Consider the following 26564-nt stretch of genomic DNA (forward strand, 5'->3'; position numbering starts at 1 on the left):
TTTCTCAGAAAGAAAGATTTTACTTTATTACAGCAACCAAACCGTGTAATGGTTGCAAAACTCCCAAAATAAAATCTTTGTCCAAAAGTTGTGTTGACTCACTTTTTTCCCCTTATGTTTTGAGGATATGACATACATACAGTGAAGTAGATACACTTTCAGTGACCAGCCCAATGCACGTTTGTACAAGTAGGTTCCATGAAGCCTTCACTCCCCCAGATCAAGAAGTCCCAGAACATTCCAGCACTCTAAAGGGCTCTCTCTTGCCCCCTCTCAGTAACCAGCAATCCTGTTCTGGCCCCCAAACAGAGCTACTGGTTACTGATAGATAGATCAACTGCTCTATCACCTTAGAGTAGCTTTGCCTTTTCTTGCTCCCTTCCACATGCTGTAGGAATTTGGGCTGTGACATCAGCAAGCTCTCATTCTGCAGAAACTTCCCAGAAATAGAATCGTGCTCTCCCATGAGCTGCTTCGGTCTCACACCATGTCTGCGAGGTGCATTCATGTTGTAGGCAGCTGCAGTCCGGTCTTTTTCACTGCTGGTTTGCATTGCATTATATGAATATGCCACAGTGGGTCCATTCTACTACAGATGGACATTTGGGTTGTTTCCAGTTTGAGGCTAATATGAATAAAAGCTTACTTTTAATATTAATATTATTAATGGGCAAGAAGGACCTTCCCATCAAGCCTGCAGAAAGGAGACTCATCAGTTTGGCTTGGATGTCATTAATGCCCATCCGTCTGCCCCAGGAGGTCATTATAGCCCATCAAGTTGTTACCGAGCAAAAGAGGTCACTGACCCGTGCGCTAGAAGCCAATACTAAGACACTGGGTTTCAGAGAAAAGAAAAGCTTTTCATTGCAAGTTGACCAACAAGGAGACAGGAGTCCAGCTCAAATTTGTCTCGCTGTGCTGTCTTTAAGAAAATAATTTTATTAGAAAAGGGTTAGAGGGTGGGTTCCGGGATTAGCAGGAGATTGGTGGAAGGAAAGAGGGGGTCTGGCAAGTCCTCAGACATGCGCAGTTATCTCTTCATGCCTCCTCATGGGTGCTGTGTGCAAATCAAATTCTGGGGCAGTTAATATGAAACATGCGTGGAAATTCAGGCTGTGATATCAGCAAGCTCTTTCTGCAGAAACTCCAGTTGGCCATATTGGGTCCAACTGATTTCTGCCAGTTTTGTTATCACTTGTCACAGTTTCAGTATCTACCCCAGGAGGTCACAATTGCCCGTTGTGTCTGTCCCAGGAGAGGTTGCAAGAGGTCCCCACCCACCCCGCTTCCACTCACAGACCCTGAAGCAGAGCTTTTCTGGTTTCAGGCAAAACAGAGTCAGCATCCTGAAGCGGGGAGGGTCAAGTCTCCTGGGATGTGTTCAGAAGAAATTTCGCAAGCATTTGGCTGAACTTGTGTACTGACATCTAAATGTTGAGTAATGTAGAGTAAAGCATTAAAAGGCAATCAAATAACCCTCTGGCTCATCTTTAAGTTTCTTCATGTTTTCTGAAAGCTTGTTCTTTTTCTTAAGTTTATTTCAAAAATGCTAAAAATTAGCCGGGCGCGGTGGCTCACGCCTGTAATCCCAGCACTTTGGGAGGCCGAGGCAGGCCGATCATGAGGTCAGGAGATCGAGATCATCCTGGCTAACACAGTGAAACCCCATCTCTACTAAAAATACAAAAAATTAGCCGGGCGTGGTGGCAGTCGCCCGTAGTCCCAGGCTACTCGGAAGGCTGAGGCAGGAGAATGGCGTGAACCCCGGAGGCGGAGCTTGCAGTAAGCGGAGATCGCAGAGATTGCACCACTGCACTCCAGCCTGGGGGACAGAGCGAGACTCCATCTCAAAAAAAAAAAAAAAAAAAAGCTAAAAATTAAAATTAGGCCTTGCCCAGAGAAGAGAGCCACCCTGGATTCTAGCCTCACCTAATATGAGGCTTTCCCTATTTTCTCAGCTGAGGGGTAAGGACCCTTTGGACCTTGGAACTCCTGGATTCTACCTGCTGGTTGGAGCTTACAGGCAGGGGCCCCTGGGGGGCTGTGACGCCCTGTGTGATGTCATCAGGCTTTGTGAGGCGGCCTGTACTGCCCTTGGAGTACTACTGTGTGGCCCAGCAACCCAGCACAACCAGGTATCTGCTTGGAACCCAGCCACCATAAAGCCTGCTAGCTAAAAAAAATTTTACATCTCTCAGTTCATTCAGCACAGACTCCTGCCTTATTCACCTGTGACTCTGCTTGGAAAACACATCAGTTACAAAGCAGCCAATGCAATTATCTCCAGGGCAGGTGAAGTGAGCTCCATGCGCTAGAAGTGGGAGCAAAGATGGGGGGAAACGTCTTTCACTTCGAATCAGCGGAAGCAGTACATCAAATCACTGCATCTTGAAGGAGATGCTAGCTCTGGGGATTAGGATTAAGAAGATTTATTAGGCCGGGCGCGGTGGCTCACGCTTGTAATCCCAGCACTTTGGGAGGCCGAGGCGGGCGGATCACAAGGTCAGGAGATCGAGACCACGGTGAAACCCCGTCTCTACTAAAAAATACAGAAAATTAGCCGGGCGTGGTGGCGGGCGCCTGTAGTCCCAGCTACTCGGAGAGGCTGAGGCAGGAGAATGGCGTGAACCTGGGACGCGGAGCTTGCAGTGAGCCGAGATTGCGCCACTGCACTCCAGCCTGGGCAAAAGAGCAAGACTCCGTCTCAAAAAAAAAAAAAAAAAAAAAAAAAGAAGATTTATTTTATTTTTTAAAGGAGGAGTAGCCTCCAAGCTGGTTACACCACCCTAAACGTGGACTGGGCATTGTAATGGCTTTAGTTCATGAAAAATAGGGACATTTTTCATTACATGCATCTTTATGCTGGTAATGTTTATACAGTGATGGTATTACTTATTTGAAAAAAAAAAATAGAAAAGAAAAGGCCCTTAGCAGTGTCATAAAGTCCTAGATCTTATATGGAGATCAGTATTAAGATGGTCCTAGGAAAGCTAGGAGTTAAAAAATGCTGATTATAGACTGGGCACGGCAGCTGGCATCTGTAATCCCAGCTCCTGGGAGGCTAAGGTGGGAGGACCATGTGAGTCCAGGAGTTCAAGATCAGCTTGGATGAAAGAGTGAGACTCTGTCTCGAGAAAAAAAAAAAAAAAGGAAAAAAGTACTGATTATTTACAGAAAAATTAGTTGTGATGTTATCTAAAACGTGGTCATGTTTTCCTGATTCAATAGACTCATATTTTTTTTAAAAACTTGGCCAGGCATGGTGGCTCACGCCTGTAATCCCAGCACTTTTGGGGGCCAAGGCAGAAGGATCACTTGAGCTCAGGAGTTTGAGACAAGCCTGGGCAACATAGCAAGATCCCATCTCTATTTAAAAAAAAAAAAAAAGGCGTGGTATCACTCATCTGTAGTACCAGCTACTTGGGAGGCTGAAACAGGAGGATCATTTGAGCCTGGGAAGTCAAGGCTGCAGTGAGCTGTAATTGGGCCACTGCACTCCAACCTGGGCAACAGAGAGAGACCTTGTCTCAAAAAAAAAAAAAAAAAGTAAAGAAAAGAAATGAAAAGAAAAAATAAAGAAAGAAACTCAATGACTGTAAATGCAGATTTAGGCTAGGGTTTTGGGGTGTTGGCGGGGGCGTGTTGATGACTATTAGCCGCCTTCTTTTCTCTACAGGATTCTTTTAATCATCTGCTAAGACTCTTTAATGCACTTAAAATTTTATTTGCTGTACATATGAATCCTCATTGAAATATATTTTACAAACTCTGTGCCTTTCTAGCATTGAATTCGGCATCTTTTAGTGAAGAAAATAACTGAACGTGGTTTTCTTCTGAAGACACAAAATCCAAAGGCCAATCACACACCTCTTACATCGATCTCTAGGTAGGAGGGGTTTTCTGTGTTTTGCGGGAGTGTAGGGGGTGGGTTGGGAGGTGAGGTGCTTGTCTCAGAGAAAACATAATATAAGAACTCATATTAGTAAAATAAGAAAATTAAGGAGGTTGGGGATATGTTCATAAGTGTTCACATCTAAAGAGAATTCCCCCCAAGTTTTCCTGATGTATTAGAATCTTTCTAGAGAATAATTTATTTTTCAGTAATAATCCCGTTGACACAGGATTCTTTCAATGTCACTTTGCCAGCCGGAAATTTCCCAGCTGGCAGCACCCCTCCCTGGGCCTTGCTTGGCTCTGGGCTCACCTCTGGGCTCGCTCTGCCCACTCGACGCAGCAGGCTGCACTCGGCTGGCGCTACTGACCTAGATTCCGCACACACAACCGCTCTGTGCTTAGCCCATGGCTGGTCTGGGTGTGCCACAACTGTCTTCCACCTTGGGCACCAGCATCTGAACTAGGAGGAACATGGTGGTGCCTGAAAACTCAGAGATGCCAACAACCACAGAGCCCCAAGGGGTGTTATGCCTCTCACCTGGGGAGTCCCAAGGTCTGAGCTCCCAAGGACTGCTACAGCTCTCTCTCTACTTCCTGCCACCTGCAACATGGTGAAACCGGGTCACGGAGGGGGGCGTGTTATGGCTTGTTTGGTTGTGGCAAACAGTGAAATGGGTGTGTTGCAGCTCATTTGTGCCACAGCTCATTCTGCCCCACCATCCTGCTCCAGCCCACTCCTCCTAGGCTGGCCCAGCCCTACCACCACTTCCCATCATGTGGGGTGGCCACCTGGCACTGGCAGAAGGTGGGAAGGCTACAGTGTTACAACTCCTTTTGCACCCATCATTCGGTGGGTCCCAGGTCCTTGTCCTGTGTCCAAGAAGAATGAGGTTACACAGACACTGGAGAGTCAGCAAGGCAGAGAAGGGTTTTATCAAGCAACAGCACAGCTCTTGACACAAGAGGGTATCCAAAGTGGCTAGCCCTCTGTGTGAGAGGGGGCTCAAAGGTGGATAGTCCCAACATGGGGCTGAGTCTGGGGTTTTCATAGGCTCAGAATGGGGAAGTGTGTGCTGAAAAGAGCACCAGTCCTTCCAGGTGGGCCTGGAAATAACACCATTTGATTGGCTAGAAGGCATTGAGGAAGTTCTCACTCCGGTCGTGGACTCTGGCAACTCAGTTTTCAGGCTTTAAGCTGTCTTTGGCTTGAAGGTCGGATTTCACCGGGGACCTGTCCCTCTCTGCCTAGGAATCTGTCTCTCTCCTGTTGTGTCACTATCACATTAGTGCGTGCGTTTATTTTGTATGTTACATTTGGTTGTCTCCCCTTACCTATTTTTTTTTAACTAGTTTCTAATTGCTTTTGGTTTTTGGAGAAAGTTGACATGGAAGTTAACTTTAGATAACTTTAAAATTTAGATATTTAATAGGGAGACATGGTGGTAATGTAAATTAAAACAGCTTTATTCTCTTTTCAGGTGTCCTAATTCGCCATTTTCCCTAGTTAGAAGTTGCCTTCTTCTCTTTATATATTTGATACTTTTAATTGGCATAATCAAATATTTCATTTGTAAAGTGCTATTTATTCAATCAATGAATCTCTATTTTGCACCCAGGATCTTGGCCAGAGTGTTAAAGCCTATGTCCTGGGGGATATTTCTGTTGTAATAAATGCTCCTGAATCCAACTTTCTATTCCCTCTCCCTTAGTCCGTATCCTCTGGACTCAGTCCCATATGTGCACCCTGGGTGACTGCTGGTTCAAGATGGCTCATTCTGCAGCTCCTTTGGGAACACTCTCCTTCTTCCCTTAGCAGGGCAGCACTTTCCCACACAGGCTAAGTTGTAATGTGACCCTACTTATTGATCTGGTGGCCAGGAGGGTACTGGGGGGAAGGTCCTGAGGCAGGGCCCATGTTGCCCTGCAAAGCAGAGAAGGAGAGCTAGCCTTATTGGGGAGCAGCGGGCCATTTCTGTAGGCTCAGAGCGTTCCTGTGGACCTGGGCCTTCCAGGTCTCTGGCATGTCTCTACCCAGACATCCCCATCCCAAGTGTAAGAGCCTCCCTCCTTCCCTGGATAGAAGACCAGTCAGGCTTGATCATTCAACCTGCCCTGGAGCTCTGCCACCCTGATAATCAGGCCCTGGGCATGACCCTCAGCTCTCCTCGCCCTTAGGTTATAGGAAATGAGATCCTTCATATACTATCAATGGCCTCTGGCTCTGATATTTTGTTTTAAATTGCTAATTACCACCGTCAGCCTTCCTTGCCTTTTTCAAATGCAACCATAGCATCCGACAATAGCCATCTACCCTGTAATATTTACAATTGCTCCTCCCTGTTCCTCAGTCAAGTGCACTAACCAGAACATTCCTTTCCATCTATATTCCATCCTGATTCACAGCCAGTGAGATTTTAACAAGCACATATCAGCCATAGTATGCCAGGGGCTTTCAGAACGCCACCTTTCCACCCACAATGGGATGCTCAGGGCCAGCCACCTGGAGGGTGGCTTAGCCCTAAAATCTCCTTTACAGCCTATTTTCCTGGACCATTAGCAGCTGTCATACTAGGTCAAGTTCCCCAGGAAAAAGACTCTTAGACTAAGATTTGCATGGAAAATTTTATTAGGAGCAGATACGGGGACAAACACTGCAAGGCAGGGACACAAATAGGTTCAATCAGAGGAAGAGGCTAGATGGCGATGCAGTTTCCAGAAGAGACTCCGCCCACCCCACAGGCAGCTTGCGCTGAGGGCTCTCCAGAGTCCCCCCAGACAGACAAGGGAGCTGCACCCATTGACCAGTCTTTGAATGTGAGATCCCCAGGGAGGGGGACACTTGGGCAAAGCGGCTTGCCTCGGTCATGGGCTGTGAGCCTGTGGCAGCTACTTCTCACGGCAGCAGGGAGAATGGGTGTCTCTGCCCTGAAGGCGATGTCTGGGTAGCGCAGCACAGCATCCCATGTAGAAGACATTTTGTCCAGGTGTGTTCAAGTCTCTTTGAGGGGACAATGCCCTGTTCTGGTGGTTTGATGCCATGGAATTATTCTGGATACCAGGTTCTGTCAAGCAGCGTGGGTTTCCTACTGAAGCTACAATGTATATGCAAGCCAGTTCCTGGGACATGCCTAAGGTCAAAACCGTAGAAGTCAAAGCCAAGCAATCTTGTACCTATAGCTCCAGCACTTTGGGAGGCCAAAGACAGAGGATCACTTGAAGCCAGGAGTTCAAGGCTGCAGTGAGCTATGATCATGCCAACTGCACTCCAGCCTGGGTGACAGAGGGAGACACCAACTCACATACAAAACACGGCCAGGCACAGGGGCTCACGCCTGTAATCCCAGCAACAAAACAAGGCCATGCCCAGGGGCTCACGCCTGTAATCCCAGCACTTTGGGATTATCCCTTGGGAGGCCAAGGCAGGCAGATTGCTTGAGCTCAGGACTTCGAAACCAGCCTGGGTAACATGGCAAAATGCCATCTCTACCAAAAAAATACAAAAACTAGCCGAGTGTGGTGGTGGGCGCCCGTAGTCCCAACTACTTGGGAGGCTGAGGTGGGAGGATCACTTGAGCCAGGGAGGTAGGTCAAGGCTGCAGTGAGCCAGGATTGCACCACTGCACTCCGGCCTGGGTGACAGAGCTAGACCCTTTCTCAAAACAAAACTGCAGAAGCCAAATTCTGTTCTCAAGTTAGAGAGAGGACAAAAATGGGAGACAACACTAAATGTTCAAAGGCCAAGAGGACACTTGAGCAAATCAGAGTGTGGGTCGAAGGGGGACAGAAGCTGGAGGGTCCTAGAGCTTGGACTGACCTGCAGGGCCTAAGGCTCATTTCAGGGATTACCTTTCCCAGGTGGACGGATGACATGTGATGGAAAGGGGCAGGGTCCAGGGGACAAGTGGCTGATGTATTCTTGTGTTTGCCTGTATCCATGCTGTTTGATATGGTTTGTTTGCATTTCTAATCTGTTTAGAAAATCTTTATTTTAAAAATATTTTTCAGTGTAATGCATACATATAAAAAATAAAATAAAAACAAAATCTTATAAAGAAAATCAGCAGGTCCCTGCCCAATTCCTGCCCAGCCCCCAGTTCAACTCCCTCTTACAATCACTTTTGACTCTTTGATCTGTTTCTTATGACAGTTGCCTTCTTTTTGTTGTTGTTGTTGCCCAGGCTGGAGTGCAGTGGCGCAATCTCGGCTTACTGCAACCTCCAACTCCTGGGTTCAAGCGATTCTCCTGCCTCAGCCTCCTAAGTAGCTGAGATTACAGGCGCATGCCACTATGCATGGCTAATTTTTGTATTTTCAGTAGAGACAGGGTTTTACCATGTTGGTCAGGCTGGTCTTCAACTCCTGGGTCTTGAACTCCTGACCTTGTGATCCACCCACCTCGACTTCCCAAAGTGCTGGGATTACAGACATGAGCCACAGAGCCTGGCCCACCTTCATATTTTAAACGGAGTTCTTAGACTTCTATTTTTTGATTAATTTTATACATCAACTTCATTTTTATTACATGACCTCCATTTCTTCTAGTTTATTTTTCCTAAAAAAGTTTGTGTGATTTTTTTTTTTTTTTTGGTTAATGCAGTAATCAGTGTTTGCATCTTACCATTCTGTAAATACTGTTCCTTAATTTTTACCATCAGCTGCATCATCTACCTAAACTTCTCCATCCCACATACTCTTCCTTTCAATGGGGTTGCATTCAATGTCCTGGGTCCATGTCTGGGTTTTGTTTTTTTTGTTCGTTTAATAGACAGAGTCTTGCTCTGTCTCCCAGGCTGGAGTGCAGTGGCATGATCTCAGCTCACTGCAACCTCCACTTCCCAGGTTCACGCGATTCTCTTCCTTCGGCCTCCCAAGTAGCTGGGATTACAGGAGCCCACCACCATGCCCAGCTAATTTTTGTATTTTTAGTAGAGACAGGGTTTCACCATGTTGGCCAGGCTGGTCTCGAACTCCTGACCTCAAGTGATCCACCCACCTTGGCCTCCCAAAGTGCTGGGATTCCAGGTGTGAGCCACTGCGCCCAGCCCATGTCTTCTTTATTTGCTTTTTCCTTTATTGCCATTTGCAATCCACAGGTAGTTTCCCAAAAAAGAATACATGGAGAGTAATTTTCCTGAGCCCTTTACATACCTGAAAATATTTTTATTCCACTCCCAAGCTTGATTAAATTTTGACTAGATCGAGAATTCTAGGTTGAATATCATGTAACATAAAATTTTCACGCTGTTTATCTATAGTTTCAGAATCCAGTGTTGCCGTTGAGAAGTTTGATGTCATTTTGACACTCTTTCTGGTCTCATTCATTATATGGGGCATTCTGTGGGCCCCTTTAGTTCTGGAAATGTTTGTATGATTGCGTTGACAATTTCCTCTCCATTTTTCTCTCGTCACTTCGTGGAACTCATTACTGGGTTAATGTTCTTTCTACCTTCTAGAATGAAACACCACAGGTCTCAACTTTCTCTTAGGCTTCCCTCTGCCATTTTCTTGTGCATTTCAAAATATTCCTTTCCCACCATTTTTCTAATGATTTTTATTATGCATTTCTTTATTTTGAGACAGAGTCTCACTGTGTTGCCCAGGCTGACGTGCAGTGGCACAATCTAGGCTCACTGCAACCTCGGCCTCCTGGGTTCAAGCCATTCTCGTGCCTCAGCCTCCTGAGTAGCTCGGATTATAGACGTGGGCAATCATGCCCAGCTAATCTTTGTATTTTTAGTAGAGATAGGGTTTCACCATGTTGGCCAAGCTGGTCTCCAACTCCTGATCTCAAGTGACCCGCCCACCTCAGCCTCTGAAAGTGCTGGGATTACGGGCATGAGCCACTGCACCCGGCCATTTATTCTAATTTTTAAATGTGAACAATCATGTTTTAAATTGCAGCTTCCCCTTTTTATTCTCTCAATGCTCCTTTTTCATAGCCTGTTCCTCTGGTTGTATGAGTGTAGCACCTTCTTTGATCTCTCTGAGCAACCAACATCAATGTTTTGATACTTTCAAAGTTCTCATTTCTTTCTTCCCCTTTCTGGTTCTATTTGCATTTTCTTTCTTTCTGGAGGCTTTCCTCAAATGTCTCAGGCAATCCTCGGCAGCTGTAGGAGTCAGCTCCGGCTGCCATAACCAAGTCCAACAGACTGGGAGGCTTGGCCAACACTGATTTTCCCACAGTTCTGGAGGCTGGAGTCGGCATCCAGCTGCCGGCAGGTTTGGTTTCCCCGAGGCCTGTCTTCAGGGCTTGCAGGTGGTTGCCTTCCCGCTGTGCCCTCACCGGCCTTTTCTCTGTGCAAGCACCTGCCTGGGGACTCTTCCTCTTCCCATAAGGACGCTGGTCCTATTGGAATTGGGCCCACCGTGTGACCTCATATAACCATAATCACCTCTTTAAAAGCTCTGTCTCCAGATACAGTCGCACTGGGGCTTGGTGCTTCCACGTGTGAGTTGTAGGAGGACACAGTTCCGTTCATTACAGCATTCGATTCTGATATGGTTTGGCTGTGTCCCCACCCAAATCGCATCTTGAATTCCCACGTGCTGTGGGAGGAACTCAGGGGTAGGTCATTGAATGAGCGGGGGCAGATCTTTCCCATGTTGTTCTCGTGAGAGTAAGTCTCACGAGATCTGATGGTTCTATCAGGGGAATTTCCCTGCACAAACTCTCTCTTTGCCTGCTGCCATCCATGAAGGTGTTGCTTGCTCCTCCTTGCCTTCTACCCTGATTGTGAGGCCTCCCCGGCCACGTGGAACTGTAAGTCCATTTAGCCCTTTTTCCTGTGTAAATTACCCAGCCTTGGATATCTTTATCAGCATCGTAAAAACAGACTAATACAGATTCTAATCCCAAAGTGAGATGCCAACCAGCTGATTGGAATCGCTGAGTGTTAGGCCGACCTTGGCCACAGGTGTGCTGTCTTCAGGGGAACAACCCAGGGAGCCGGCGGCCTTACTGGAAGCTCTTACATTTCAGCATATGGAGGTCTTTTCTCCAGGCCCTGTCTTCTCATCCCAGAACGATTCTCCTATCAATCCGACCTCAGACATAGCAACCTGGCAGCCAGGATCCTGTGTGGGAGGAAGGAAAGAGGACAGATGGACCCAGACACTCCACATCCACATATTCTAAGTGACACTCTTGGTTTTAGCCCCAAGCTTTCCTTTGTAGAGGCTTAGCCTCTACCAGTCTACTTCTCCAAAGAAGAAACCACTCTGACTCCTGCCTGGATTTTGCTGCGCAGGGCTGGGTAAAGAGAGCTGACTATTCTGAATACTAACATGTGGCTTTCCCCAAGCCCGCAGCCATGTGTCCACTGACTCACCAGGGGCCTCCAAGCCCCAGGCCGCTCCAGGGTTAGTAGCCTTGTTTCCACATCAGAGTCCTCTGTCTTTCCAAATTGTTACCACGCGTCCCATAACGTTCTTTCCTCCAGAGGTGTTAAAATCTGAAGTGTATTGTTCCCTCTACCACTCTCTTTTCCCATTAGAGTTTTTAGCTTTATTCTTATTCACAGTTGAGTCAAGAGGGAGAGAAGACACACACACATTCAATCTATCATCTTTAAAGGAAACCTCTCAAGACTTTCTTCTTTCTTTTTAAAATAAATTACAATTTCAAACAGAAGGAAAATATAGAGAAAAATATCATGAGCACTCTGTGTTCTCATTTATCAAGCTCAATCAAATCACATCATTTTGCCACATTTTCTTCAGAGCTTTTTAAAAAAAATCAGCATTAACAGTAGGAGGCTGGATATGGTGGCTCACACCTGTAATCCCAACACTTTGTGAGGCTAAGACGGCAGAATTGCTTGAGCCCAGGAGTTCGAGGCCAGCCTGGGCAACATAGTGAGCCCTTGTCTATACCAAAAAAAAATAATAATAATAATTAGCCACGTGTGGTGGCATGTACCTGTGGTCTCAGCTATTCAGGAAGCTGAGGTAGGAAGATCACTTGAGCCCAGAAGGTCAAGGCTGCAGTGAGCCATGTTTGTGCCACTGCACTCTAGCCTGGGTGAGGAGAGTGAGACCAGTCTCAAAAAAAAACAAAAAAAAAAAACAAAAAGAATACGGTAGGAGTTCTTTATTCTCCTCCCCTGCACCATGGAGGTAATCACTGTTAGGTAAATTCACTATCATGTATATAAAATCACTATTATGTAAATTTGTGTACATCATTCACATGCATTTTTTCCCATGCATTTGCTACATATTGGTGTACCCATAAATAATCGCACTGCTTTTCATGTTTTCCAGATTTATATCACACCCTACTCGCTTTTTGCACATGATGTTTTTTAGACTTTACAACACTAGTACACATAGCTCCAGCTGATTCATTTCCATCAGTGAAAGAGTAGCCTCACTTTATTAGTTCTCCTGTTGAGGGAAACTTCAGTTGCATCTAGTTTTCTTTTTTCTTTTCTTTCTTTCTTTCTTTTTTTTTTTTTTTGAGACGGAGTTTCATTCTCGTTGCCCAGGCTGGAGTGCAGTGGTGCGATCTTGGCTCACTGCAACCTCCGCTTCCCAGGTTTAAGCGATTTTTCTGCCTCAGCCTCCAGAGTAGCTGGGATCACAGGCGCCTGCCACAATGCCCGGCTAATTTTTTGTATTTTTGGTAGAGACAGGACTTCACCATATTGGCCAAGCTGGTCTCAAACTCCTGACCTCAGGTGATCCACCCACCTTGGCCTCCCAAAATACTGGGATTACAGGCATGAGCCACCATGCCCGGCCAGTGTCTAGTTTTCACTATGACAAACATTACTTCAATAAACATTCTTGTACCTGTCTCATGATACATCTCTTTAGATGAGAGCTGCAACTTATGAGTCTCTTTAGGATATATCCCTAAGGATGGAACTGCTTCATCGTATCATATACGTATCTTCAGCGTGACTAGATATTGCCAAAACGATTGTACATTGTGCCATCCATCAGCGGTGGGCCACAGTACTCATTGCTCCCTTTATTTCCAGCATGCGATATTGTGTTTTTACATTTTTAACAAGCTGCTTGATGTCAAATCCGATTTTTTAGAGATCCATACTGTCACTGCAAGGTGGACTGGATATGGATAAGGGATGAGTAAGCCTTCTTTGATGGCATTTCCTATATGTACACGAGTATGGGCCAATGACTTGAAATGACACCGTATGTTTTATAAGCATGTTATACATTTTGATGTTAAGTAATCTTAGGAATATCAGTTTTAGGAATTTGTGCTAATAGAAATAAGGACACACTTTATGTATATGATAAGGACCATCAATGTGATTGTTTTTAAAACACTAAAAATGGAATTTAAGCCAAGTAGGTGATCTACAAACCATTGGAATATCTAATACTGCTTCTCTTAAATCATTCTGATTTAGGAAATTGAAAAATGTACCTTTGAAGATGCTAGATTTACAATGAGAAATGCCATAATTCAATGTTTATTCTATGGGTCCTTGACATGTGGGATCTGGACAGCTCTGTTATTCATATATTTGCACCATAATCATGTGAGCAACCGGCAGAAGAAAAGCCAGGAGCCTCTGTCAGCTTGGTCCCCTGGAAAAAAAAGTGCATCAGCAAATTATCTATGGCTCAGAGCAAATACTAAAACCGCATGTAATAGTCAAAAGGACTGATGAAGATAAAGCAAAGTCTATGTTAGGTAAGTATTTGGATTTTTTTCCATTAGCCATTTGAAGGGGAAAATATACAACAATATTTAATATTTGGAAGAGTACGAGAATATCCTTTTTAAAGCAATTTACTTTTTAAGTTAAAAATTATTTTATATACCTGTATATATCTATACATAGAAAATAATAAAACAAGTATGTGTGTATTTACCACTTAAATTTATCATTTTAAATATAGTTTTGCCATATTTGCTTCAGATAGCTTTCTGTTTTTCCAAGAAATAAGTTGTAATAGTACAGTAAAAACTCTACCTCCCTCCCGTCCCCACGCCACCCTCAGAGGTTGTCTGACCTGAATTGATGTGTGTTTTCTCATGCATGTCTTTCCACTTCTTCTGTATATTATCCCTAAGCAAAATATTGTGTTCTATATTTTTAATATATTTTTAGGTACTCTGATACACATATCTTTTTGGAATTTGCTTTTGTCCCTCATCACTATGTTTGTAAGATTATTTTCCCATGTTCCCACACATGAAGACCTAGTTTTGCCAGGCATGGTGGCTCACATGTAATCTTGACACTCACATGTAATCTTGACACTTTGGGAGGCCAAGGCAGGAGGATCACTTGAGGCCAGGAGTTCAAGACCTGCCTGGGGAACATAGCAAGACCCAACTCAACAAAAATAGTAATAAAAACTAGCCAGGTGCGGTGGTGCATGCCTGTAGTCCCAGCTACTTGGAAAGCTGAGGTGGAAGGATCGCTTGAGCCCAGGAATTCAAGGTTACAGTGAGCTATGATTGGGCCACTGCACTCCAACCTGGGCAACAGAGTGAGATGCTGTCTCAAAAGAATAAATAAATAAATAAAATACAAATATGAAGACCTAGTTTAACAAAATAAACCCAAAGAAAAGAGATTTATTTGGCTCACAGTTCTGCAGGCTGTGCAAGAAGCATTGAGCCGACATCTGCTCCTGGTGGGGGCCTCAGGAAGCTTCCAATCTTGGCAGGAGGTAAAGGGGAAACAGGCAGGTCACGTGGCGAGAGAGGGAGCAAGGAACGGGGGATGCCAGGCTTCCACCCAAAGAAAGATGAAGAAAATAAGAGTAGAAATTAAAGCCTTAACACACAGGCCTACTATTTCTGTGGATCCCTGCTCTGAACGGCCCTCCCACTAGATGACTAGGTAGGTGTGGGCCTGAAACCCTACCCTAAGCACTACTCCAGCGTGTGACACATGACAGCCCCTTGGCAGTTCTCCTGCTCATTTCCCCGAGGTCACACCCTAATTCTGGCTCTCAGTCTTACCACTCAGATGGTGACAGAAAGGAGAGAAACAGCAAACCAAGGGTGAATGCCAGGGGGACAGTGTTGCCTTCTGGGATGTGAGTAGAACCTGACCCTCTGCCAAGTGAAACAAGTATTGGGATGGCCAGACTGCTTCCCAAAGTAGCTGGGCCACTTTATATGAGTGTACGAGAATCCATTTTCTCTGGATCCTTGCCAACACTTGACATGGTCCAGTTTTTAAATTTTAGTTATTCTGATGGGTGAGTAAAGCCATCACTTTGGTCTTAATTTGTATTTCCCTGATGACTAATGATTTTGAGCACCTTTTCATGTGCTTAATAACCACTCATATACCTTCTTTTGTGAAGTATCTTTTGGAGTCTTTTGTCTATTTTTAAATGGGATGTTTTTCTTCTTAATTTTTAAGACTTCTTTACATATTCTAAATTCAAGTTTCTTGATACGTGAGTTTCAAATGTTTTGGACAAATCTATAGCTTGTCTTTTTATTCTCTTTAATGGTGTTATTCAAAAAGCACAATTTTACATTTTAAAATTTTCGGTTTTTTATTTCACAAGTCCCCAAAATGGCTCACAATGTTACATTTTGGTGCTGTTCAATTCATCCCATTTTCTTGTATGATTTATGGTTTTTATGTTTCATCTGAGAAACCTTTGCTTACCTCAAGTTCACAAAGATTTCATTCTATGTTTTCTTTTGGAAATGAATTTAAAGTTTTAGGTTTCACATTAGGGCCATGATCTATTTTGAGTTGATTGTTGTGATGATGTGAGGTAAGAATAAATGCTCATATTTTCCATATGGATATTGTGAGACACAAACTCGCGCGTCCAAACCCAATGAATGGACTCAGAGACCGGGAGAATAGTGAAAGTGAGACTTTCAATGGCGGTGATGCAAGATCGGGTGTCTGGCACGCAGACACACCCAGCACAGTTTCAACCAGCAACGTATCCCCTAGTGCGCAGATCCCTCCCTGGTTCCTCATAGACGGAGTGCTATGGGGTCACGATCTTCCCGGACGTCGCCTATTGATTGTTAAGCAGGGGCTTCAAGTATGTTCTTTAGGGTCTTTCTGCTGCATTTTATTGCAGCCCACAATGCGTTGCAACTCTGTCAGGATTCTTCAAACATTTGACTTATGGCCCCAGTGGCTACACTTAGCTGATAAGAAAGGGTAGAATTACCTATGTTGCAAGCTAACCAAAACTAAATTCTTTTTTTTGTTGTTTTGTTTTGTTTTGTTTTGTTTTGTTTTGTTTTGTTTTTGAGACAGAGTCTCGCTCTGTCGCCCAGGCTGGAGTGCAGTGGTGCGGTCTCGGCTCACTGCAAGCTCCTCCTCCTGGGTTCACGCCATTCTCCTGCCTCAGCCTCCCGAGTAGCTGGGATTACAGGCGCCCGCCACCACGCCCAGTTATTTTTTTTTTTATTTTTAGTAGGAGACAGGGTTTCACCATGTTAACCAGGATGGTCTCGATCTCCTGACCTCATGATCCACCCACCTTGGCCTTCCAAAGTGCTGGGACTACAGGCGTGAGCCACCGCGCCCAGCCCCAAAACTAAATTCTTTGGTAGGTGGGGAGGGGGTAGTTGAGGGGGTCCCCACCAATAGACGCCTGGCCGCTGGGTGAAAGGGAAAGCAGGAAGGGGCGGGGGTGGGGGTGGCTCAGTACATTCTGCTTCTTTATCTCTCTATTTCCATGTAGCCTGCTTAAACCTATACTAAGCCACTTGGAATTGAAAATGGACCATCACATATAGGTTATTTTCTACAGATAATCCAGTTGATCCAACACCATTTGTTGATAAACTTCCCTTTCCCCACTGATACAATCAGAATATTTATCCCTCCATGTCTCATGTTGAAATTTGTCCCACAATATTGAATGTGGAGCCTGGCAGGATGTGTTTGGGTTATGTGGCCAGATCCCTCGTGAATGGCTTGGTGCCTGCCTACGGTAATAAGCTCTCCTTCTATGAGCTCATGGAAAAGCTGGTCGTTTCAAGAGCCTGGCATCCCCCGTTCCTTGCTCCTTCTCTCGCCACGTGACCTGCCTGTTTCCCCTTTACCTCCTGCCAAGATTGGAAGCTTCCTGAGGCCCCCACCAGGAGCAGATGTCGGCTCAATGCTTCTTGCACAGCCTGCAGAACTGTGAGCCAAATAAATCTCTTTTCTTTGAAATTACCCAGCCTCAGGTATTCCTTTATAGCAATGCAAAACGTACTAAAACACCCACCTTTACCAAGAATTACTTGACCATTTTTGCACAGACCGATTTCTGAATTATATTCTGGTTCTTTTAAAAAATTGTTTTGGTTATTCTAGATCTTTCCTGCATCACTGCTAGTAAGCCTTTACTTATATGACTCTAATTACATTTTCTTGCAGGTATGGATTTTAACCATACAAACCCAGAACTTCATAAAGAACTTTTAAAATATGGATTTAATGTGATTATCAGTAGAAGCTTGGGCATCGAAAGAGAAGTGCCAGATACCAGGAGTAAAATGTATGTTCTCTCTCTCTTTCTCTCATTCGATAGATAGATAGATAGATAGATAGGTAGATAGATAGATAGATAGATAGATAGATAGATAGATAGATAGATAGATAAAAAACCGTTACTAACCAAATTTTAATTTTATCATGCTAGAAATGTTATAGATTCCTATTTTTAGGACTTGAAGTCAGATAATGTCAAGATTCGATTTCAAGATTCTTTTTTTTTTTAGATTTTTCTTTTATTAATTTTTTTGCACACAAAACAATAAACATTTTCTAAAAATACATACAAACAAAAAGATGCGTATCAAACATATTAGGAAGGTTGCACATGGGAAGATGGGGAATAGAAATGGGGAGTGGGAATTAAAGAAAATAAATGAGAGAGGGACTTTGTATGGATCAATGATAATAACTCAATCCTCTATTTGACAAAAAAGAAGGAGAAGGAAGAGGAAGAAAAAGAAAGTGGGATAAAGGATCAGAAAGGGAGGAAAATAGAAAAAATTAGAGTATGACTCCAGGGTAGACCTGTTTTGTTGTCGCTGGGTTGGTTGGTTTGTCTGTTGTATTTTTCATGTGTTTCGCCACGTTGGCCAGGCTGGTCTCGAACTCCTAGCCTGAAGTGATCAACCCGCCTCGGCCTCCCAGATTGCTGGGACTACAGGCGTGAGCCACCACGTCCAGCCCCCACATTGCTTCTGGCCTCCGTGGTAGACCTCCCAGACGGGGCGGTCGGGCAGACGCACTCCTCACATCCCAGACGATGGGTGGCCGGGTAGGGGCGCTCCTCACTTCCCAGACGCGGCGGCCAGGCAGAGGCGCTCCTCACTTCCCAGACACGGTGGCCGAGAAGAGGCGCTCCTCACTTCCCAGACGATGGGTGGCCGGGTAGAGGCGCTCCTCACTTCCCAGATGGGGCAGCCGGGCAGAGGCGCTCCTCACTTCCCAGACAGGGCGGCCGGGCAGAGGCGCTCCTCACTTCTTCCCAGATGGGGCGGCCGGGCAGAGGTGCTCCTCACTTCTTCCCAGACGTGGCGGCTGGGCAGAGGCGCTCCTCACTTCCCAGACGATGGGTGGCCGGGTAGGGGCGCTCCTCACTTCCCAGACGGGGCGGCCGGGCAGAGGCGCTCCTCACTTCCCAGACGGGGTGGCCGGGCAGAGGCGCTCCTCACTTCCCAGACGGGGCGGCCGGGCAGAGGCGCTCCTCACTTCCCAGACGATGGGTGGCCGGGTAGGGGCGCTCCTCACTTCCCAGACGATGGGTGGCCGGGCAGAGGCGCTCCTCACTTCCCAGACGGGGCGGCGGGGCAGAGGTGCTCCTCACTTCCCAGACGGGGCGGGGGCCAGGCAGGGGCTGCAATCCCAGCAGCCTGGGAGGCCAAGGCAGGTGGCTGGGAGGCGGAGGCTGCAGTGAGCCAAGACCAGGCCACCGCACTCCAGTCCGGGCAACACCGAGCACCGAGTGAGCGAGACTCCGTCTGCAGTCCCAGCACCTCGGGAGGCTGAGGCGGGCAGAGCAGTCGGGGTCAGGAGCTGGAGACCAGCCTGGCCAACTTGGTGAAACCGTGCCTCCAGCCAAAGGAGAAAAAGCAGGCAGCGGTGGTGGCGCACGCCGGCAATCCCAGGCAGCCTGCAGGGCAGGGCAGGAGAATCACGGGAGCCGGAGGAAGGGGGTCTGCAGTGAGCTGACTAGATTCCAGCCTGGGCCACAGAGGAAAGAGAAGAGAAGAGAAGGGAAGGGGAAGGGGAAGGGGAAGGGGAAGGGGAAGGGGAAGGGGAAGGGGAAGGGGAAGGGAAGAGAAGAGAAGAGGGGGAGGGGAGGAGAGGGGAGGGGAGGGGAGGGGAGCTCAAGATTCTAGTTCTTATAGTGTAGAGAATATCTTCTTCGTGGGCACAAAATGTGTTCTAGAGGTTTCCAAGGAGGGGAGGGGAGGGGAGGGGAGCTCAAGATTCTAGTTCTTATAGTGTAGAGAATATCTTCTTCGTGGGCACAAAATGTGTTCTAGAGGTTTCCAAGGAGGGGAGGGGAGGGGAGGGGAGCTCAAGATTCTAATTCTTATAGTGTAGAGAATATCTTCTTCGTGGGCACAAAATGTGTTCTAGAGGTTTCCAAGAATTGAGTTACCCACAGATCTGTTTATTAAATCACCAATAAGGGCTTCTGGCCAAAGGATCATTCATTCCTGATAGAAAATGCTCTGGACAGCTACCTTTTATTCCCCAAAATTTACTTTTTTCCAAAAAATTGTTCCTTCAATTGTTGTATTAATAATTATTATGTTAATGATTAACATAATCATTATGTTATGTGATAAAATACACATAACATAAAATTTGCCATTTTAATCCTTTTTAAATGTACAATACAGACATTCACATTGTGCAGCCATTGATACCATCCATCTCCAGAACTCTCTTACACCCCAAACTGAAATTCTGTACCTCATATGGTTTGACTCTATGTCCCCACCCAAATCTTATCTTGAGTTGTAATCCAAGGTGTCAAGGGAGGGACCTGTTGGAAGGTGATTGGATCATGGGGGTGGTTTCTCTCATGCTGTTCTCATGATAGTGAGGGAGTTCTCATGAGACCTGATGATTTTAAAAGTAGCAGTTTCCCCTGCATTCTCTCTCTCTCTCCTGCCACCATGTAAGACATGCCTTGCTTTCCCTTCACCTTCCACCATGATTGTAAGTTTCCTGAGGCTTCCCAGCCATGTGGAACTGAGTCAATTAAACCTCTTTTGTTAGCAATTAACCAGTCTCAGGTATTATCTTTATAGCAGTGTGAAAATGGATTAATATAGAAAATTGGTACCAGGAGCGGGGCACTGCTATAAAGATACCTAAAAATGTGGAAGCAACTTGGGAACTGGGTAACAGGCAGAGGTTAGAATAGTTTGGAGGTCTCAGAAGAAAAGAGGAAGATGTGGGAAAGTTTGGAATTTCCTAGAGACTTGTTGAATGGCTTTGGTCAAAATGCTGATGGTGATAAGGACAATGAAGTCCAGGCTGAGGTGGTCTCAGATGGAGATGAGGAACTTGTTGAGAAATGGAGTAAAGGTGACTCTTGTTATGCTTTAGCAAAGAGACTGGTGGCATTTTGCCCCTACCCTAGAGATCTATGGAACTTTGAACTTGAGGTTTGGAAAATTTGCAGGTGACCATATGGTAGAAAAGAAAAACCCATTTTCTGGGGAGAAATTCAAGCCCAATCCAGCTGCAGAAATTTGCATAAGTAATGAGCAGCTGAATGTTAATAGCCAAGACAATGGGGAAAATGTCTCCAGGGCATTTCAGAGATCTTCATGGCAACTCCTCCCGTCACAGGCCCAGAGGCTAGAAGGAAAAATGATTTTGTTGGCCAGGCCCAGGACCCTGATGTTCTGTGCAGCGTTGGGACAAGGTGCCCTGCGTCCCAGTCACTCCAGCTCCAGCCATGGCCAAAAGGGGCCAAAGTACAACTAAAGCTGTGGTTTCAGAGGTTGCAAGCTCCAAGCCTTGGTGGCTTCCATGTGGTACACAGAAGACAAGAGTTGAGCTTTGGGAGCCTCCACCTAGAATTCAGAGGATATATGGAAACACCTGGATGTCCAGGCAGAAGCCTGCTACAGGGGCAAAGCCCTCATGGAGAACCTCTACTAGGGTAATGCAGAGGGGAAATGTGGGGATGGAGACACCAAACATAGTCCCCACTGGGGCAATGCCCAGTGGAGCTGTGAGAAGAGGACCACCTTCCTCCAGACCCCAGAATGGTAGATCCACCGACAGCTTACACCATGCACTTGGAAAAGCCACAGGCACTCAACACCAGCCCTTGAAAGCAGCTGCGTGGGATATACCCTGCAGAGCCACAGGAGCAGAACTGCCCAAGGCCTTGGGAGCCCACCCCTTGCATCAGTGTGCCCTGGATGTGAGACTTGGAGTCAAAGGAGATCATTTCAGAGCTTTAAAATTTAGGGGCAGGGCACTGTGGCTCAAGCCTATAATCCCAGCACTTTGGGAGGCTAAGGCAGGTGGATCACAAGGTCAGGAGTTCAAGACCAGCCTGGCCAGCATGGTGAAACCCTGTCTCTACTAAAAATACAAAAAAGAAAAAAATTAGCCAGGCATGGTGACGCGTGCCTATAGTCCCATCTACTCAGGAGGCTGAGGCAGGAGAATTGCTTCAACCTAGCCAGGAGAGGTTGCAGTAAGCCGAGTTCGCACCACTGCACTCCAGCCTGGGTGACAGAGCGAGCTCTGTCTCACAAAAAAAAAAAAAAAAAAAAAAAAAAAAGGTTTAATGTCTGCCCCGCTGGGTTTCAGACTTGTGTGGGGACTGTGACCCCTTTGTTTTGGCCAATTTCTCCCATTTGGAATGGGAATATTTACCCAATGCCTGTACCCCCATTATATCTTGAAAATAACTAACTTGTTTTTTATTTTACAGGCTCATAGGAGGAAGGGACTTGTCTCAAATGAGACTTTGGACTTGGATTTTTGGGTTAATGCTGGAATGAGTTAATACTTTGGGTGATTGTTGGAAAGGCATGATTGGTTTTGAAATGTGAAATGAGATTTGGAAGGGGCCGGGGCAGAATGGTACAGTTTGGCTCTGTGTCCTCACCCAAATCTCATGTTGAATTGTAATCCTCATGTGTCGAGGGAGGGGCCAGGAGGGAGGTGATTGGATCATGGGAGTGGTTCCCCCATGCTGTTCTCATGATAGTGAGGGAGTTCTCATGAGACCTGATGGTTTTTAAAGTGGCAGTTTCCCCCATGCTCGCTCTCTGTCCTGCTGCCATGTAAAATGTACCTTGCTTCCCTTCACCTTCTGCCATGATTGTAAGTTTCCTGAGGCCTCCCCAACCATGTGGAACTGTGGTCAATTAACCTCTTTTGTTTAGAAATTACCCAGTCTCAGGTGGTATCTTTATAGCAGTGTGAAAATGAAGTAATACAGTACCCAATAAACAACAACTCTCCATTTCCCAACCCCAACACTTCCTGGCAGTCACCATTCTACTTTGTGTGTCTATGAATTTGATTAAGTATCTCATATAAGTGGAATCATACAGCATTTGTCTTTTTTGTGACTGGCTTATTTTGCTTAGCATGATGCCCTCAAGGTTCATCTATGTTGTAGTGTGTATATGCTAATGTGTTTTTAGTATCTTTTAAGTTCTGATGGTTTCTAGACAAAAAGGGCCAATATTCTCCTTTAACTAAATGAGAAGTACTTACATTAAGGAATATCCATGAAACAGGAGAAAGCGGGGCCACTTTGCCTTGTTGCAACTTGTGTGCAACGCAAACATTTGAAGCCACAAATATAACTTATGATGTGGTACACTCAAGAGACGTGGAGTTTGTACATGATGACACAATGTATCTGGGTCATGATAAAATAAAAAACTTAAATTTACTCAAACCATAGAACATGGTATTAATATAGAGAACTGAATATTTACTACAAAGGTCACTATTTTAAAATATCTTTTAGGTTATGAATTTCTCTCTGTATCATCATTTGTTCTCCCTAAATCTCACCTTCTAAAATAGTGTGATTGCATTTGCTTCTCTTCCCCCATCACATGATTACATGATTCAGAAAAACAAAGTTTAGAGAGATTTGTCCAAAAAGAAAAGTGGACTTGGCAGTTTTAATATTTAAAATATAACTTATTTAATAGGAAATTCAATTCTGTACAAAGAACCCACTACTATGTTTAAAAATTAACTTCTGAGAGTAGCTACCACTATCTGGAGTCCAACCAGATTTTTGGCCATTATTGTAATAGCCATATTATTTCATTAAATGGAATTTTCATTTTAGCTTTGCCTTACTTTTTTTAAAAAAAAATGTAATTTGGTCTCATACAATGAGTTTGGAAGTGTTTCTTGCTCCTTAATTTTTTGGAAGAGTTTGAAAAGGATTGGTATTTATTCTTTAATTAAATTCTGCAGTGAACCCATTAGGTCCTGGAGTTTTCTTTGGTGAGAGATTTTTATTCCTGATTGAATGCCCTTACTCATTTTTAGTCTGTTCAGATTTTCAGTTTCTTCATGATTCAGTCTTGATAGGTTGTATGTTTCTGGGAATTTATTCATTTCTCCTAGGTTATCCAATTTGTTGGCATATAATTGTTCATAGTAGTCTTTTATGATTCTGTTTCTCTGTGATATCGATTATGTCTCTTCTTTCACTTCTGGTCCTGTTTTTTTGAGTCTTCTTTTTTCTTAATTAGTCTGGCTAAAGGTTTGTCAAATTTGCTTATCCTTTTTAAAAACCCAACTCTTTGTTTCATTTGTCTTTTCTATTGTTTTCCTAATCTCTATTTCATTTATTTCTGCACTTATCTTTGTCATTTTCTTTCTTTTACTAAATTTGAGCTTAGTCAGCTCGTCTTTTTCTTGTTCTTTCAGGTATAACATTAGGTTGTGTATTTGGAAACTTTCTTCTGCTTTGATATAGGTGTTTATTCCTACAATCCCCAAACTTAGTACTGCTTTTGCTGCATCCCATATGTTTTGGTATTTTTTTTTTTAATTTCTATTTGTCAAGACACTTTTAATTTCCATTTTAATGTCTTTTTAAAAATTTCTTCTTTGGCTCATTGGTTGGTTAGGAACATGTTTAATTTCCATATATTTGTGAGTTTTCTGAAATTTGTCTCATTATTGATTTCTAGTTTCATACCATTGTGGTCAGAAAAGATACTTGATATGATTTCAATCTTAAATTGTTAAGACTTGTTCTGTGGCCTAATATTTGATCAATCCTGGAGGATATTCCATGTGCCCCAGAGAAGAAATATATGCTCTTCAGCTGTTGGATAAAATGCTCATGTGTGTCTGTTAGGTCCATTTGATCTAAAGTATAGTTGAAGCCCAGTATTTCCTTATTGATTTTCTGTCTGGATGATCTGTACATAGTTGTAATGGGGTATTGAAGTCCCCTACTATTATTTTATTGCAGTCTATCACTCACTTCAGATTATTAATATTTGCTTTATATATTTAGGTTCTCTGATGTTGGGTGCAGATATATTTACGATATGTCTTCTTGATGTTATATCTTGGTATTATATTACCAACTGGCAATATAATATTGTTATATCTTCTTGATGAAATGGGCCCCTTATCACTATAAAATGACCTGCTTTATCTATCTGTTTTTGCAGTTTCTGACTTACTGTCTGTTTTACTTCAGTATAAGTATCCTCTGCTCTGTTTTGGTTTCCACTGGCATGAAATATCTTTTTCTGTCTCATCACTTTTAATCCTTGTATATCCTTAAAGGGGAAGTGAGTTTCTTATAGGCAGCATAAGTTAGGTCTTGTTTTTTTAATCATGTTTTTCAAATTGAGATTTATGTATGTATTTTCAGAAGTCTGCAAATTCTTAATGAGATTCTCCATGAGAATTCTAAAATTTCATCTTCCCACTTACATATATATATTTTTTGAGACAGAATCTCGCTCTGTTGCCCGGGCTGGAGTGTACTGGCACGATCTCAGCTCACTGCAACCTTTGCCTCTGGGTTCAAGCAGTTCTCCTGCCTCAGCCTCCTTAGTAGCTGGGATTACAGGTGTGCACCACCACACCTGGCTAATTTTTGTATTTTTAGTAGAGATGGGGTTTCACCATGTTGGTCAGACTGGTCTCGAACTCCTGACCTCAGGTGATCCAACCACTTTGGCCTCCCAAAGTTCTGGGATTACAGGCATGAGCCACTGCACCTGGCCTATTATTTTTAATTAATATATATTTATACAGGAGGACAGCCTGTTACTATCGTCACCAAATTTCAGTAGGTAATGAGAAAGGTATTAGTAAACTTAATAGGTACATTATACAAATGATGTCAAACAGAGGCAGACCAAATACCTACATTATATGTTATGACAAGTTACTTTACAATATGGCCAATAGAATTTTTTAAAACAATATTTCAAATACAAAAATAGGACTGAGAGGTTTAAGCACACACACACTACATAGTAGCAAAGTCTAGTCAAATTAAGAAATAAACTTTCCTGTAACGAGTAGAAAATAAGTTATAAGTAGTGATGTCATTTCAACAAAACCCAACCTGAAATTAAAATTAATTTATTAATTTGATTTTAACCCTTCTAGCCATATTTCATTTTTTTTAACTGTTTTGTTTATAGCTGTGTACGAACTCATGAGCACAAGGAGATTCTGAGCTCATAAGTTCACATATTTAAGAAGCATTAAAGTAACAATTCATCTCTGGAGGTTAAGACCTTATTTTCTCTCAAAAAAAGTCTATGTATGATTCAAGTTTTTAAAATCGTGAATTATGTTTTTCTTTTTTGTGTTATCTTCATCAGATTTTGATATCAGACTTATACTGGCTTCATAAAATGAATTTGAAAGTTTTTGACTCTGAAATAATTGGGACAATATGATAATTACCTATTATGTTGAAATAGCACTTGCTTGGTAATTATGAATCACCAGTGCATTTTTTAGTGGTAGACATTGATTAACTTGCAGATTACTCCGAAGTTATTGTTCTACTCAAGCTTTCTATTTCTAGGGGCTATTTAGGACACTATTGTAATAAAACTGTATTCCACCTATTTTTCAAATTTATTGGCAAAAAGTTGTGTATCTTATTTCCCTAATTACTGTCATCTCCACTAGTACCATACCTTCTTTCTCATTTTTTATTGTATGTTTTCCCACTCTCTTTTTAAGTTTGATGTGCATTGTTTTGTCTTTCAAAAAGCCAACTTTTGATTATACTGACCAATTTTACTATTTTGTCTTCCAATTCATTAATTTCTAGTTATCTTTATTGGTTCATTTTTATTTCTTTTGGTTTATCCTGTTTTTCTTGCTAGTTTGTAAGGTTAGTTTGATTATTTTACCTCTTTGTGGTATAATAATACATTTATAAATATTCATTTTATTCTGATTTAAATTTTAGCCATATCTCTTAGATTTTAACATGATAGGCTTTCATTTTAATTTCTATGTAATTTACAATTTTTAACTTCCTCTGATCCAAAAATTATTTAGAAAAATCAATTTTTTAATTGGGTTTGAACAAATCAATGGCCATTTACAACTTAGTTTATCAGTCATCTATCCCCATGTTTTTCTAATGTGCTTAAAAGATTGTCATTGTAATAGTGCCTGTGCCTGCTAGACTATTTCCACTCAAAATACGGCCTGAAAACCAACAGCACTGAC

At 43.7% G+C, this 26564-nt stretch overlaps 1 protein-coding gene and 1 long non-coding RNA gene across 3 annotated transcripts in view; one reads left to right on the top strand and one right to left on the bottom strand.

Moving 5' to 3' along the window:
• Nucleotides 1-462: 462 nt before the first annotated feature.
• On the bottom strand, nt 463-2028 carry LOC134736965 (uncharacterized). 2 transcript variants are annotated; one of them, XR_010121471.1, is made up of 3 exons: nt 1930-2028; nt 1301-1427; nt 463-625 (listed from the first exon to the last, which is right to left on the bottom strand). It is a non-coding gene; the product is annotated as an uncharacterized lncRNA (long non-coding RNA). The 2 variants fall into 2 exon arrangements; XR_010121472.1 differs by lacking the exon at nt 463-625 and adding an exon at nt 905-1057 and having other exon boundaries at nt 1297-1427.
• Nucleotides 2029-2120: 92 nt separating this feature from the next.
• Nucleotides 2121-26564, top strand: part of GALNTL5 (polypeptide N-acetylgalactosaminyltransferase like 5) — a 62428-nt gene continuing 37984 nt past the window's right edge. The window contains 5 exon segments of the mRNA XM_055281493.2: nt 2121-2292; nt 3783-3886; nt 13278-13463; nt 13465-13564; nt 17241-17361. Of these exon segments, the coding sequence (XP_055137468.1) occupies nt 13317-13463; nt 13465-13564; nt 17241-17361 (368 nt within the window). The 5' untranslated portion in view covers nt 2121-2292; nt 3783-3886; nt 13278-13316.

This window comes from Symphalangus syndactylus, chromosome 6, assembly GCF_028878055.3.
Source record: "Symphalangus syndactylus isolate Jambi chromosome 6, NHGRI_mSymSyn1-v2.1_pri, whole genome shotgun sequence".
Lineage (NCBI taxonomy): Eukaryota > Metazoa > Chordata > Mammalia > Primates > Hylobatidae > Symphalangus > Symphalangus syndactylus.